Source organism: Chinchilla lanigera, unplaced genomic scaffold (genome assembly GCF_000276665.1).
Source record: "Chinchilla lanigera isolate Chin_1 unplaced genomic scaffold, ChiLan1.0 scaffold00024, whole genome shotgun sequence".
Taxonomy (NCBI): domain Eukaryota; kingdom Metazoa; phylum Chordata; class Mammalia; order Rodentia; family Chinchillidae; genus Chinchilla; species Chinchilla lanigera.
Window position 1 is genome coordinate 22,152,170 of NW_004955425.1, and position 14,077 is coordinate 22,166,246.

The 14,077-nt window shown below is 43.8% G+C and overlaps 1 protein-coding gene across 1 annotated transcript in view; it reads left to right on the forward strand.

Annotated features, from left to right (window-relative positions):
- Positions 1–14,077, forward strand: part of Arsb (arylsulfatase B) — a gene marked incomplete at its 5' end in the record, with an annotated part of 160,715 nt that overhangs the window by 31,663 nt on the left and 114,975 nt on the right. The window contains 1 exon segment of the mRNA XM_013514875.1: positions 1,862–2,069. Coding sequence (XP_013370329.1) covers positions 1,862–2,069 — 208 coding nt within the window.

Sequence of the window (14,077 nt, forward strand, 5' to 3'; positions counted from 1 at the left end):
GGCAAAGCGCCTGCCTGGCAAGCGCAAGGTCGTGAGTTCGGTTCCCGGTACCAGAGGAAAAAAAAAAAAAAAAGAGATGAAAGAGGATCAGTGGATCCCATGTTCAGTTTCCAGGAATTAAATTGGTCTTGTTTGGTCCTACATCAAAGACTAACAATGCATGGTGTTTACTTCTTTTCCCATAAAATATATTAAAAAATCTTAAACCTCTTCTGAAATGGGTGGGGACTTACTCCATCTAAAGCAAAAAGCCAAAACGCCTATTGATACATATTGTAATGGTGAGGTTTCTAATGGAAATTACTCTTCAATTAATGTGAACTTGGGCAAATCATATAACCATTTTAAGGCATGGTGGTGAATGCTTATAATCTCAGCACTTGGGAGGCTGAGGCAGGAAGATTGCCATGAGTTTGAGGCCAGCCTGGGCTATATAGTGAGTTCAAGGCCAGCCTGAACTACAGAGTGAGGCACTACATAAAAAAAAGTAAATAAAATGGATGTACTATAGGGTAAGTATTAAATAAGATGGAATATCTAAATTATTATCAGAACCGGGCATGGGGGGGCATGCCTATAATCCTAGCACTTAGAAGGCTGAGGCAGGAGGATTGCCTCAGGTTTGAGGCCAGCCTGGGCTACATGGTGAGTTCAAGGCCAGCCCAGACCACAGAGTGATACCCTGACTCAAAAAAAAAAAATTATTATCAGAGTATCTACTACATAGACAACATTTAATATGTTTGCTGTTATGGATTTTATTATTTGGATCAGGGCTGTCTAGGCCGGTCTAGGACTCTTGTTATATTTTTTAACATCTTTATCAAGATATAATTAACATATCATAAAATTTACTCATTTAAAGTCTAGGGTTCAGTAGTAAATTTGAGTCATGCAACCATTGCCACAACCTAAATTTAAAATATTTTCATCACCCCAAAAGAAGCCTAGTACCAGCTGGCTCACTGTTCCTCTGTTCTCAATTTTCCTCAGCCCTAGTAACCGCTAGTCTGCTCTGTCTCTCTGGATGTGCCTGTCTTGAAGAGTGCGTAGAAACTCAGTGATAAAACACATGATCATTCATGCTTGACCACTTAGCATGCTCTCAAGGTCCATTTATACCGTAATACTCCATTTCTTTTATTGTCATATCTGGCTGGAAATCTCCATACTTCACTACCCGTTCAATTGGTGAGCATTTGGGTTGCTCCCATCTTTTGGTTGCTATGAAAAATGTGTTGAATATTCGAGGCGCTTCTGTGTGGGTGTGTGCTTTCATTTCTGTAGGAATGGAAATGCTGGGTCATGTGCTAGCTGCACTAAATGATTTGGGGAACTGCCACATTATTTTTTCAGTGACTACATATATCATTTTACATTCCTAGTAAGAATGTTTGAGGGTTCCAATTTCTCCATATTCTCATCAACACTGTTGTGATTTTCCATTTTAGAAATTATAACCACCTTCGTGGGTATGAAGTTATATGTCATTGCAGTTTTTAAAGGCATTTTTCAAAGCATTTCTGACCATTTTCATGTGTTTATAGCCATTTGTATAATTCTTTGGAGAAATATCTACTCTAATCCTCTGCTCACTTTGTAGTTGGATTAATTGCCTTTGATTATTGAGTTGTAAGAGTTATTTATATCTTCTGAACGAGTCTTTTATCATATATATGATTTACAAATATTTTCAGTGCATTCTGTAGGTTGTCTTGATGTTATTTTTATTAATTGATAAATCTGGAGTAGCTCATCCTTCTCTGTTTATTGTTTCCATTTAAATACCTTAGCAAAATTGCATGTTTGTTCTTGGGTCGAGTTTATCTTCTGAACTGATGAGGGTTAACTCTCTTTCCAGCCTCTGTTTCTCTACCTGGCTCTCCAGTCTGTCCACGAGCCCCTGCAGGTCCCAGAGGAGTACCTGAAGCCCTATGACTTTATCCAGGATAAGAACAGGCGTCTTTACGCAGGAATGGTGTCCCTCATGGATGAAGCAGTGGGAAATGTCACTGCGGCCTTAAGAAGGCACGGGCTCTGGAACAACACAGTGTTCATCTTCTCCACAGGTGAGTCTGTCAATAGGAGACTCATCTCTTGGCAAAGCTGAGGACGTGGTTCGATGAGTGGAATGAAGACAGATTGCAGCGGTTAGTGTTTCCTTATTAAAATAAATGCCAGCTGCAGTCGTGGAGACGGGATCATAATGGATAGAAAGATGTGTCTCAGGAAAAGTAATTGAGGGCTTTTCCTCTTTTCCTTCAGATAGTGAACTATTCTTGGAGTGTGCTGAAAGTGCCTGCTTGCTGGCCAAGTGAGTGTGCATGGACAGGCTCACGGCAGGCGGCGGGGCAGCGGGCTGGCGCATCCCTGGGTGGCGTGGCCAGCTTGTCCCATGCTCCCTGTAATCCGGCGTCTTCCCTGCCTGTGATTCTGCTACCTGGAGGGGACAGAGTGTGACCTAGGAAGACAGATAAGAAACAGAGTCAGTTAAACCTAGGCTCGGGTCTTCAGGTATAGATTTTGGTGTATTAAAATAAGTCTTCTGACCATAAAACTCATACATGTTGATTATATGACAGAACAGAAGGGAAAGAAGAGAATTCCTAGTGTCAGCACCCAGAGATGACTTGAAAACCATTTTCACTTTGACAACGCCTTTCTGATTCCTAAGATGTTATATATATGATTTTTCCCCCTTCCTTAAACATAGATTTCTAAAATTTCACCATGGTGTACTTCGAGCCTGGACCTTTGTTTATTCCTTGTGCTGTGTATTCGGTAAACACTGTCTATTCAAAAATGCAGAATCCTTTTAAATGAGAAATTTTCTTGTAGTTCAGAGTCATTTGGTTGTCTGTTCTCTCTCCTGCCCTCTCTTTACAGAACTCCTACAGTTCGGATGGTAGATCAATCTGCTAATGTTCTTAGTTTTTTCTTCTCTTTTTTTTATAGTTCTGCTACAGTTTGAAAATTTTCCTTAGTAGTATTTTGAAAACTTTCTATTAAATTTATTTCAACCACCATGTTCTTTAATTACGAAGAATTCAGTTTTTGATAATTCCTTTTTGACAAAGTTTGATTTTTACTTTATAGATATAGTAAAGTATTTCTGTACAGCCTGTGCTTTAATGTGTGCATATGTGTGTTTGTGTATATATACATATTTCTGTGTAGTCGTGTATATATACATTTAAGTTTGCTTGTATTCTCAACATCTTCTGTCTCTTTAAAGTTTTTTTCCCAGTGTGTTTGTATATTTGCTTTAGTTTGTCTTCCATAGGGGGGCTTTCTGAAATTCCTAGTGATTCTTGCCCCCAACCTGAAAATTAGATTGGAAGCTTTGAATATGAGGTCAGGTCTCACTGTTGGGGGTTTGATTGTGAAGTGACCGTGTAAGAGCGAGAGGACATGGGGGGAATTAATCTTGGTTTCTATTTGTGATTTCTGGGTTTCTGTTGATTTGAGGATTGTTTTGCCTTGGTTTGCTTTTAAAATCAGGCAGGATTATTGAATGCAGCATTTACTGACATACAGGACACGGTTCTGAGTACTTCCCTTGGTTGCTTCAGCTAATCTTCACACTGTTTCACTTTCCGAGGGTAGCTTTTTGTCTCATTTTGAAGATATGAGAACTGAAGCATGGAGAGGTCACCTCACTTTGTCCATACCACACAGACGGCAAAGCCAGGTGTTGGCGTCTCTGGCCGTGCCGCGGTGTACCTCAGAGATGAGGCCCTCGTATTCCTGCTGTCCTTGTCGGGGAGCAGAACTTTCCCCCAGTGGGCTGTAAGCTTGGGCTGCCTCGGACTTGGCAGGAGGGTAGTGTTGAGTGGAACAGCCTTGCTCACTTGCTGTAGTGCCATCCATGCATTGTCATGTTCTGTGCTGTGTAAAAGGTTGAACATAAGATAAAGATTGGGCCCCCCAAAATGTATCCTTCCGACAAGTGAGAGACACCTTGTACCTAAATGCTTGTAAGATCTTTCTTCTGGTACTCCTCAGTTCACTTTTCTTTTTTCTGCTAATGAGACTTGAACCCAGGTCCTTGCAATGAACTACATCCTAGCCATTTTTTATTTTTGAGACAAGGCCTTACGAAAGTTGTCCAGATCGGCCTCCAGTTTGTATTTCTCCTGCCTCAGCCTCCCAAGTAGCTGAAATTATAGGCAGACACCATTATGCCTGGCTCAACTGATTTTATTTGAGAATCCTGGTATAATATTTTGATCATGCTGGTGTTGACTACATATAGAATTCTCTACAAAGAATCAATAAAAAAGGCAAGACATGTAGTGCTGATTTAGCAGTTGTTCCTGGGAGATGGCTCCACAGTTGTAAGACCTGGAGGCCATAAATTTATAAAACAAGTCTGTGTTGTAGAGCTCTTGGTTATACAGTTCCAGGACACAGATTTCCTGAAATGAAAGTACCTGCAGATTAATACATCACCTTCACATCCTCAGAAGTCAGGGTGGTAGCTCTGGAAGACTGTGTTAAATATCTCAAAGTGCCTCTTGGCAATGGAGATACAGGAAGAATGCATGGGAAGAAGCAGAATAAAATGTTTTCATAAGATGTGAGAATAAAAAAATATTTGAAGGTCAATATTTCTTTTATTACATAATTTCAAATATGTGTGCATAACTATTTTAAAAACAGGGAGTTGACTATTTCATAAATATCTATAACTTTTATTTATTCAGGTTGGCAGAAATAATATTTGAAGCTTCTCACTGAAAAAATGTTTTAACAATATTGTTTATGGTATATTAGCAGATACATTAATTGCAGGCCATTTTTGCCTTGTAGGGCTAAAGCCGACTTGATTTTGTAATACTGCTGGATGGAGTTGGCTGGGGCTTTATTTAGATTTTTTTCATTGTTCAGAAGTGAAAGTGGGGTTAGTGGCTTCCTTTTCTCTTCAGGTTTTGTTGTCTTCATTCACTTGATATAATACTTGGGCTTTTTGGTCTTCTTCTGTGCTCTGGAATAGTTTATAGAATGTATGAACCACCACTCTAAGGGAGGAACCATCTTTGGAGGTGTTTTAAAGATTATCTCCAAAGTTTAAATTTTGCTTATTTATATTTGGGTAGAGCTCATTAAACTTTAAAAAAAAATTTTTTAACTTTTAAAAAATTAATTTTGTTTGAAATATAGAGAGCCTTTTCTTCTGCATGCTAATATTACCCTTTACCTCAAGAAGTTGTCTGTGTTCATATTTTAGCTTATTACTTTTGTTCTGCTTGATTTATTTCTCAAAAAATGTCTTTACTAGGTTGAATCACTAATTCATCCTTTGTAAGCCTCCCACCTTTCTCAGCCTTCTGGCATTCCTATGCATGACCAATTAGACATTTTTTTGATTTTAGTTCTGGTCTTCAGGATCTCCAGTATACAGTGGTACCTCCGTTTATGAACTTAATTCCTCCCATGAATCTGGTCACCAACCGAATTGGTTGGGAACTGAATCGAATTTCCCCGTAAGGTCAACATTGAACCCAACCATTGAATTTGATCTGGTTTATAACCAATTTGGTTTTTGACCAGAATTGTGGAAAGAATTAATTTCTTGAGCTGAGGTGCCACTGTATGTAGATCATTTTTTCAGTTTCTTTCCAGGCCCTTATTCCTTCTTTGCCTCAGTCAGTTCCTTTTTCATGCAGCTTTCTAGTACTAGTAATGAGCATTGTTCATTAGGTCCTGACTGCACGCCCACGTCCTGCACCCTTGTTTTCCTTAGCTTTCTCACTGTTACTCATGGTGTGAGCATTAAAATGCAAAGTAACCTTCTGAGATAGTTCCTGATCCCCGTTTCACCAAAAACTGAGTAAATGAAGGGACTCACCAAATGAGGCATGCACAGCAGGCAGCATGCAGATCCACGTCTGTCTGAGGTCAGTACTGATGACTCTCGCCACTATCCTTTCTCTCCTCCCTTCCCTTTTTAATCTCATCCCATTGTCCATTGTCTTTACTTCTGTTCCCAGATCCAGCCTTTTCCTATCTGAATAGAACTTTTCTAAAATCTTCATTCTCCTGCCACACCATTAACAGCTATGTGCTTTCTCCCTGAGTATCGTCAGGAGAGATGAAGGATAGAGTCATGCAGGGCTCGTGGCTCTCTCCTGGCCACAGGTCTGTTGCCTGGTTGTTTCCTCCTCAGATCTAAAGCTTGAGGTCAGTTGAGGGGCACCGCTTGGCAGATTCCCTGTTTCCTTCAGGCAGTGCACATCCTGTACTCCCCTGAGCGTGCTTGGCCTGGTTGCATTTTCTGTTCTTCTGGCTGCCTGACTCTTTGACAGGCTAATGGAACCCCTGACTTCCTACCTCCCTTCAGGGCTCCATCTTTGGAGATATCTTCAGGCTACCACGCGCCCCACTGCTGGTCCTTTCTCTTCTGTCCATTGTCCTCTGGCAGTGAGACTTCTTCCTGCAGGAGGAAGTTGAGCTCTGCTTCTCTGGTCAGGCCAGAAGTCAGCACCACCCTCTCCTAGTCTGCTGTCTGCCCCTGTCCTGCCGGCTGGGGTGGCACTGTCTCCTGGGGCCAGGTAGCGCCGGTGAGCCCCTGCTTCCTTTGCCTGGTGTCTTAGGTCTTACAGTTCATGAAAATGGTTTCACGGTGCTGGCATCAGTGAACTGTCTGTCTGTCATAGTTTCTCATGTGTGATGGGTTTTCTTCTTGTTCTCTTTGTTCTTTCAACAGAATATTGGTTCAGTGAAGCAGCACTTACGGTAACTGGGAAGATACTATTTTAATCTGTACCCCCAGTGCCAGGACCCATCTTTCTAGTTGCTAAATTCTAGGAATGTGTATCAAAACCTGATCTTGAATGAAATGAGTTAAAACCAGAGCCAGTTCTTGAGCAGCAAGGTCATGAGTTAAAACTAAGAAATCTAGTGCTGAAACCCTAAAGAGAAAGCAGAGTTTGATCTCAGCACTTACATATTTGATCTCAGTCCCTGTTACACATTATTAACTCTTACCTGAATAACCACTTTGCTTTTGGGGCTGTGGGGCGCTGGGGACCCCTGTAGGCATTTTTTCCCCTGTTCTTGGTGTTAAATGAAGAATTGGTCAAGACACATGCAAGAGGCAGTGAGGTCTTACATTGACTAAAGGTAGAAAAAGAAACGTGCCCTGCAGAGTGAGTGTGGGCCAATAAGGCAGGAAACGAAGTCCGTGAGTGCGCCCCATGTGGCGGGACTGCAGACTGCAGAATGCTTGATTTTGTGTACTGGGAATTTCACGCCAAGCTTTAAAACCCAGTTTCTCGGACTGTCACAACCCTGCTAAATCAGAATCCCAGCGGTCAGGACGCAGGAACCCCTACTGCCCACCACGTGCAGTCACCCTGGAAAGATGGAAAGTTTTCAGTATTCTTTCTGCTCATACCGATCTCCCTACTTGTTCTGTTCCTGGGACGAATATTCCCAACAAATGCAGAGCTTCATAACGATACTTGTGATGGCCCCAGGGGTTCCTCTTGCTCCCTGGGGCAGGCGCAGCAGTGTAGAGATAGAGCCGGGCTGAGGAAGTGAGGGCAAGTGGAGTTTGAAAGATTGTGCTGGAGACCCTCCTGTGCCTCTTATTTTGGAAATGAAGAGCCAGAGCCACACAGGCGGAGGTACTGACTGAGGTGGGGTTGGCGACGGGGCGTCATCTTTCACCGGAACCTGCGCCCTCTCTTGCCCATGGTGATGCGTCTTGATGGTGATGCGTCTTGACAGTGATGAGACGGTCAGCGTCCCGTGGGCCCCAGAGTGCAGCTGTGGGGTGCCTGCAGGCAGGAGGCAAAGCGATCTCTCCATAACACTTGGGATTGGCGTCCACCTGGGAGAATGTGGCTGCTGAATTTCAACTGAAGTGCAGAGCTGCTTGAGTGAGCATGGGTTTTAGCACAAGTATGTCTTTCTGATCCATATGCAGCTATCTTTAAGAACTGGGTGAGGGTTAGCATAAAAGAAAGCTATACTGTAGTGTACCTTGTTGGTCTCTCCTCCTCTGGAGAGAAACGGCGGTGGGTATGAGAAAAAGACAAGAGACAAGAGCTGGGGTCAGGTGGAGTTACCTCTTGACTGATGAGCAGGAGGACTGACTTCAACAGTAAGGGCATTTATTTTATACACTTGCAAAGTTAGTATCATGGGGGGATAATGTTGCCTAGCGACTAACGACTGTAATTGTCCGACAGGATCCCTTTTTCAATACTGAGGTAGCTTGACTGCTTGACCAGTAATCAGCTCCAGTGGCTCCCAACACTATACTTATCAATAATGTGAAAACATCACTCTTACCTTGTATGTATTTATTTCTTCTAGAATGTAAAAATGGAGATTTACAGTATAGTAGATTTTTTTTTTTTTTTTGAGGCAAGGACTCACTATGTAACCCAGACTGGCCTCAAACTCACACCAATCCACCTGCCTCGGCCTCCCAAGTGGTGGGATTACAGGCATGGGCCACCATGCCTGGCCCTATAGGAGATTTTTGTTTTTCGGGGGGAAAAAAAAGTGAGAGTGGCTAAGTTTTAGCTACTTTGTAATCAAAACAGTTGCATTCTTCCCCATTTCATGCTCCACATGTAGGGCCCTTTTCGAGGGTAGGGTGGCTGCTTTGCATACATGTGGAATACATTTGTCACAAGGTATGTACCCCACAAAATGAGAGTGCCCTAAGGCTAGCTTTGGTCTAGTGCTGTCCCTGATGCCTCTCCACTTTAGGTCTGTGCAGAGACTGCTGTGGCTTTGGGGCTGGTTTTGAGGCCCTGTCTTAGGCATCTGGGGAGAGACTGGCATTGTCCTCTTGAGCGGCTTCCTTCCACCCAGGGCTTGGGAATGCGCAGGTGTAGCGGGAGGCTGCTCTACTGCGCTTGGCCACAGACAGGCTGCTGTCCTCTGCTTTCAGGAACATGAGATTCCCTCACCAGGGCTAAGAACAATAATAAAAATATGTTTGAAAAAATCCCCAGTCACTTTTCTTGCTGTCTTTGGCAGTGAGGTATAAAGCATCAACAAAATGTTATATATGGAAATTCTGCCTTCCAGGCTTGTTCCCATCTTACAGAGCAGTCCTTCACCTTGTAGGGCTCTTTTTTCATGTTTTCTTAATGAGAAAATATTTCAGAGATATTAGCACCATAAGTTTATTACTTTCTGGCGGTTTTCCCTCTTAACCAACTGTAATCTCTGTGATCTCTTCTATTTTTCTTTCACAGTATGTGCTATATCGAATCAGCCTCTCCTAGGATGACTATGCAGAGTACAGTGCAGTGTCTTTTCTTTATTAATTTAATCCCTTCCATCTCAGCATTTTCTTAAAAGAATTGTTTAAAAAAAGTTAACAAACCTTAAAAATGACATCCACTGGTGTGGAAACTGCAAAAATGTTATATCCTTAAAGTCCCCCTGGGATCTGGTAATTGTGCAGACACACACATTAGTCCAAGTGTAAAGAAGTGGGGTGACAGGGGACAGCGCTGAGTCTGGACTCAGGATGCTGGCCGTGCAGTGCCACTTTAAAATCTTGCTAGTGTGTTAGAGGGTCCATCTTGAGACCTCTCGAAATGCGGCAGGATGGAGGGTGCAGTCCAGCGAAGACTCAGCGCCCCAAATGCTCTGAATGCTCACATCCCCAGTCCTTGAGGGCGTGGCCTGCCTGGTGTGCATGGAGGGTTGTGGTCATCAGGCTATCACCAAGGCATCATCCTGACCACTTGGCATTTCCTTCTTGGTAACAAGAGCTAGTCCATTTCCAAGCATGACGGCAGTCACTAGACAAGACTAATTCTGGGACAGCAGAAGCTGCTAGGAAGTGCTCTTTCTTAGTGAGCACCTAGTGGTGGGCATAATGGTGCTTACTCAGTGTGAGGCGGAAGTCTCAGATTCCCCAGGGTTGGGAGAAGGGAGAAGCCGCCCCTTCAGAGGTTCTGTGACCCATCACCTATATGGGCCGGTGTTTAGTCCCTGACCTACAGGCTGCGAACCTTACGGGATGAAGAGAAGTGTTACTTGTGGGGCATGGAGTGAAGTAGAGGAGCAGCAGACACCTTGAGCCCATTTGCTAGCACAGTGGCTAGCGGAGCACTCGGAGACTGCATGGGGTGGGGGAGTGTGTGCACAGCTGAGACCCAGGGTGTGCCTAAGAGGGTACAATTCCAGCTCACATGGCAGAGCAGTGGGCGAGGACAGTTGGGCAGAGGCTTTGGGGAGCCATGCTTAATTGAGTGCCAGGATGTAGGGAGGTCAGAGGAAAAAGAGGAAGGCACATTTGGGGCATGGACAGTGGCATGAGCAGGGACACAGGCAGAGGGAAGCTTGGAGTCACTGGGCACAGTGACTAGGCCAGGCCCGCCTGCCTGTTGTTGTTCATAGGTTCATGTTGCCCGGATGTATGGCGGGGTGAGTGATTTAACTGGTTAATAATCTCACGTTTCTATTCTTGATCCTTTGATAAAATAATTTAAAATTCTTGAAAGGTCATTTCCATCCTTTTATACACAAAGTAGCAAGGGCCAGTAGGGATGAGAATTGCCCATGGTTCCTTACTTAGAGCTTGGTTCTGTCAGCTCCTTGGGCAGGTTGGGCCCAGGGCCCAGGGCCCAGGAGTTCACTTGGCAGTTGGAAACCTCAGCTGGGCCCAGGCTCTCTGGCCTAATTGATGCTGTGCACACCCTGGCTGGCAAATCTTGGCTGAGCTGAGCATGGCTGCCCCTGAGAGCTGTGGGGTGCACAAGCTGGTCTGGGTCTAAAGTCTGCACTCTTGCCAAGAAAGCAGAGGGAACAGACTTACGGTCTTCCCAGGTCCATCCTGAGCCTTGACTCTCCTCTCCTTTCTCTCCTCTTGTCTCAACTTCTTAGCTCCACGTGTTCCCCAGGCCCTTGCCCCCAGCAGTTCCTTTGTTGTCAGCAAGTTTTGGGCTGAGAATCCTTAGGCAGTTTAAATAACAGGTTCTGCTTTTTCTAGGCTGAGGCAAAACCCTCCCTTCAAAGCTGTCGCTGGCCCTTTTCTGTCCTCAGGAAGGCCTGTGTGGCCTCTCAGAGCTGGAGTGGCATCAGAGGCCGACCAGAGGCAGGATGGTGAGGGAAGAGCCTCTTTCTTGACCATTGCTTTAATGTCTGTGTTCTCTGACAGGTGTCAGAGTGACCTTGTGAGGTTCTTGTTTAGAACCCCAAATCTGTCCAGTGTTATAGACAGCGTCCCTTCGTCACCCACTCAGCAGAATGGAGATGACGAGGAACCCGGCTGAGTTAGCCGGGTCCTGACAGCACCCTGGCCTTCCTTATCCCCACGGCGGCCGCTGGGCACTGGAAATGTGGCTAGTCTGAATTGTGACTTGCTGCATGTGTAAAACTTTAAAGACATGGTTTAAGAAAGTATGGAACTTTCAATATTTTTTATATAAATTACATATTGATATACTGTTTTTGATATATTGCATTGAAGAAAATATCTTAATAAAATTAATTCTAATGTTTTTTCTTACCTTTTTAAAATAGGAAAAAAAATTTTAAAGAGAGAAAATTTTAAGTTACATATGTGGTTCACGTTACCTTTCTATTGCACAAGGCTGCTTTAGAGTACAGGTTTGTAACTACAATGACTTATACTTCTCAGGAGTCACCCTGGGCTGTTCAGTGAGGACTTTCTCTTCCAAGGAGCAGGCTGCAGTGGCACTCACACAGGCAGCTGTGTCTGGCCAGACCACCTCCTAGGAGGCAGGCATGGTGCCTGGCCAGACATAGGCTCCTCGGCTGGCTCTGAGGGCAGAGCTGAGCGGTTATGGCTTCACAGAAAGGAAGGTTTTTCCTTCTGCTGACCCCAGTGACAGATCCAGTTTATTTGGTTGCTTGTCTGGAGTTCGAATGTTTAAAACAATTCCTTTTTCCTTCAAGACCGCCAGAGGGCCTCAGAGTGTGGAGAGGAGGCTGAGCCAGAGCCTGCCCTTACCATTCTGTCAGTGTGCTCCAAAGAACACCCGCAATGTTTAGCTTGTTTGCTCTGGTGTGATAGCTTCTCTCTGTCTGCACCAGAAGAAAAAATGTCAAAACACCCAATTACCAGGAGTGTGGGATCCTGTGTCAGTGTGCTGTTCAGTGCCCATGTGGTATAACATGCTCTTCTTGATATTTTAATTGTTATTATCTGTATAGTTTGAACATACTATGGCAACTAATGCACCCAAGTCAGACCAATCATTCGTTCATTCATTCATTCATTCATTCATTCATGTTTTTTCTTTTTGTGCAACATGACCTCACTAAGTTGTCCAGGCTGGGTTCAAGTAAGTCTGCTGTCTCTGCGCTCTTGTAGCTGGGGTGAGAGGCACATACCACCCTGCCTGGCTTTCTTTCCTTAGATTATAAAATCTTTTGAACAAGTTTATTGTTAGTAATGTGCTTTTCTATAAAATAGAAATCATCTTCATTCTTTCCCTCTTTACTTCCTCTCGCTTCTTTCTTCTTCCTTTTACTGATAGAGAAAAAAAAAATTGCTGAAAAGGGGGAAAAGGCTGCTTTTTTTTATAAGGTCTTTTTAAAAATATCTTCTGTTGCAGAGCATGTTTTAACTTTCTTTCTCTGGTGAAATAATGATCACCTTTTTGTAAAATAGAGGAACAATTGGGGTGGGGTTATTTGCTGAAAAGCCCAGAGGAGAGTCACCAAATGGCTTGGGAATTCCGCCCTTTGTGCTCCCCACTCTGGGCATTGGTTTGTGGCATCACCTGGCCTTTGAGCACTAGAGTGTCCCTTGTTTTCCACAGAATAGCTATCCAGGAAGTGAGGAGCGCGTTCCTTTTTCAGGTACATTTCTTTTTCTTAAATTCTATACTGTGCTTGTTTAGTAATAGAGTTATTTCTAAAATATATGAAAGAAAAGAGAGATAAAGAAAAATTGGTCCTAGAGCTTTTCCCTCCCTCCCAACAGTAATAAAAAGGGTTGAAGCATCATCACTTGCTTTGCAAGGCTGTCCCTGCGAGCGGAGAGACCTTTGTCCTCAACATCTCCACGGCTTTGCCAGCTCGTGTTCTTGAGGAATTAAATCAGTTTTATTGCTGTATGTGACTGAAAAGCACTGGCATTTCTTTTCTCTGCAGGAATTTATTTACCTTTTTCTTGGATGGCTGTCCCCTTGTGGATAATATTTTCCAAGTCTTGAAGCACGAATTCATTGTTAAGCTTGAGTAACATCACTCGTTATGCTGAATGCAGAAACTGCGTTCTGTAGAGAGCATGCAGGCTGGTTAACCAGCTAGTAGAGATCCTGCTGAGAACTAGAAATGAGAGAGAAGTTATGGCTCGTGACAATAACTTGCTCTAATCTGAAGTTTCAGAGAGGAGCAGACATAAACAGCCTTTTCCTTCTTTGCAGACGTCCGACCAGTGAGCCAAAGAGTGTTTCTGTAAGCATTCAGGACTTGAAAAATGTAGAGGACTTTGAGAGCGTATTTTTCCCAGATGGAAAAATAATGGTCAATGTATCTTTTTCCCAGTTGGATATGTATACAGTGTGTGAAGAGTAAGAAACACATTTGGAAAAGACAGATGGTTCTAAATGTTGCTATTTGGGGACAGCACTCTGCCTTTAGATCTACAGGGCGTGTTCTCGCCCAGTGCCTCGTATTCCTTGAAGCACGGCCTACTCTGCCCCTTGCTTTTTTTTGTTTACTGTCCTTGGCATCGGGCATACATTGCTCCTCAGGGGAACTTGGTACTGACCTAGATTTTATCCTAAAGCAGAGAACACACAAGGAATTTAACTGCATTTTAACTTTACGAGGCTGCCCAGGTCAGATGACTGAGAGAACAGTATAATGTGCCAAAATGAGATTCCAGATGCAGTCAATATAGAATTCCCTGGAAGATCTTGTGAGTAGCAGGCACAGCTACTAGGCATGCTGGGAATAGGGAGAAGGTGGGAAGCCAGGTCAGGGCAAAGCCACGGGTGAGAAACTCACCTGTTACAGGATTGGCCCCAGAAATGCAGAGAGTTGGGGACCTTTTTGGAGAAAACTTGAAGTACAGAAGTTCCAGTGGAGTAGGGACTGTGTATCAGGCAGATGTGATCTCAGG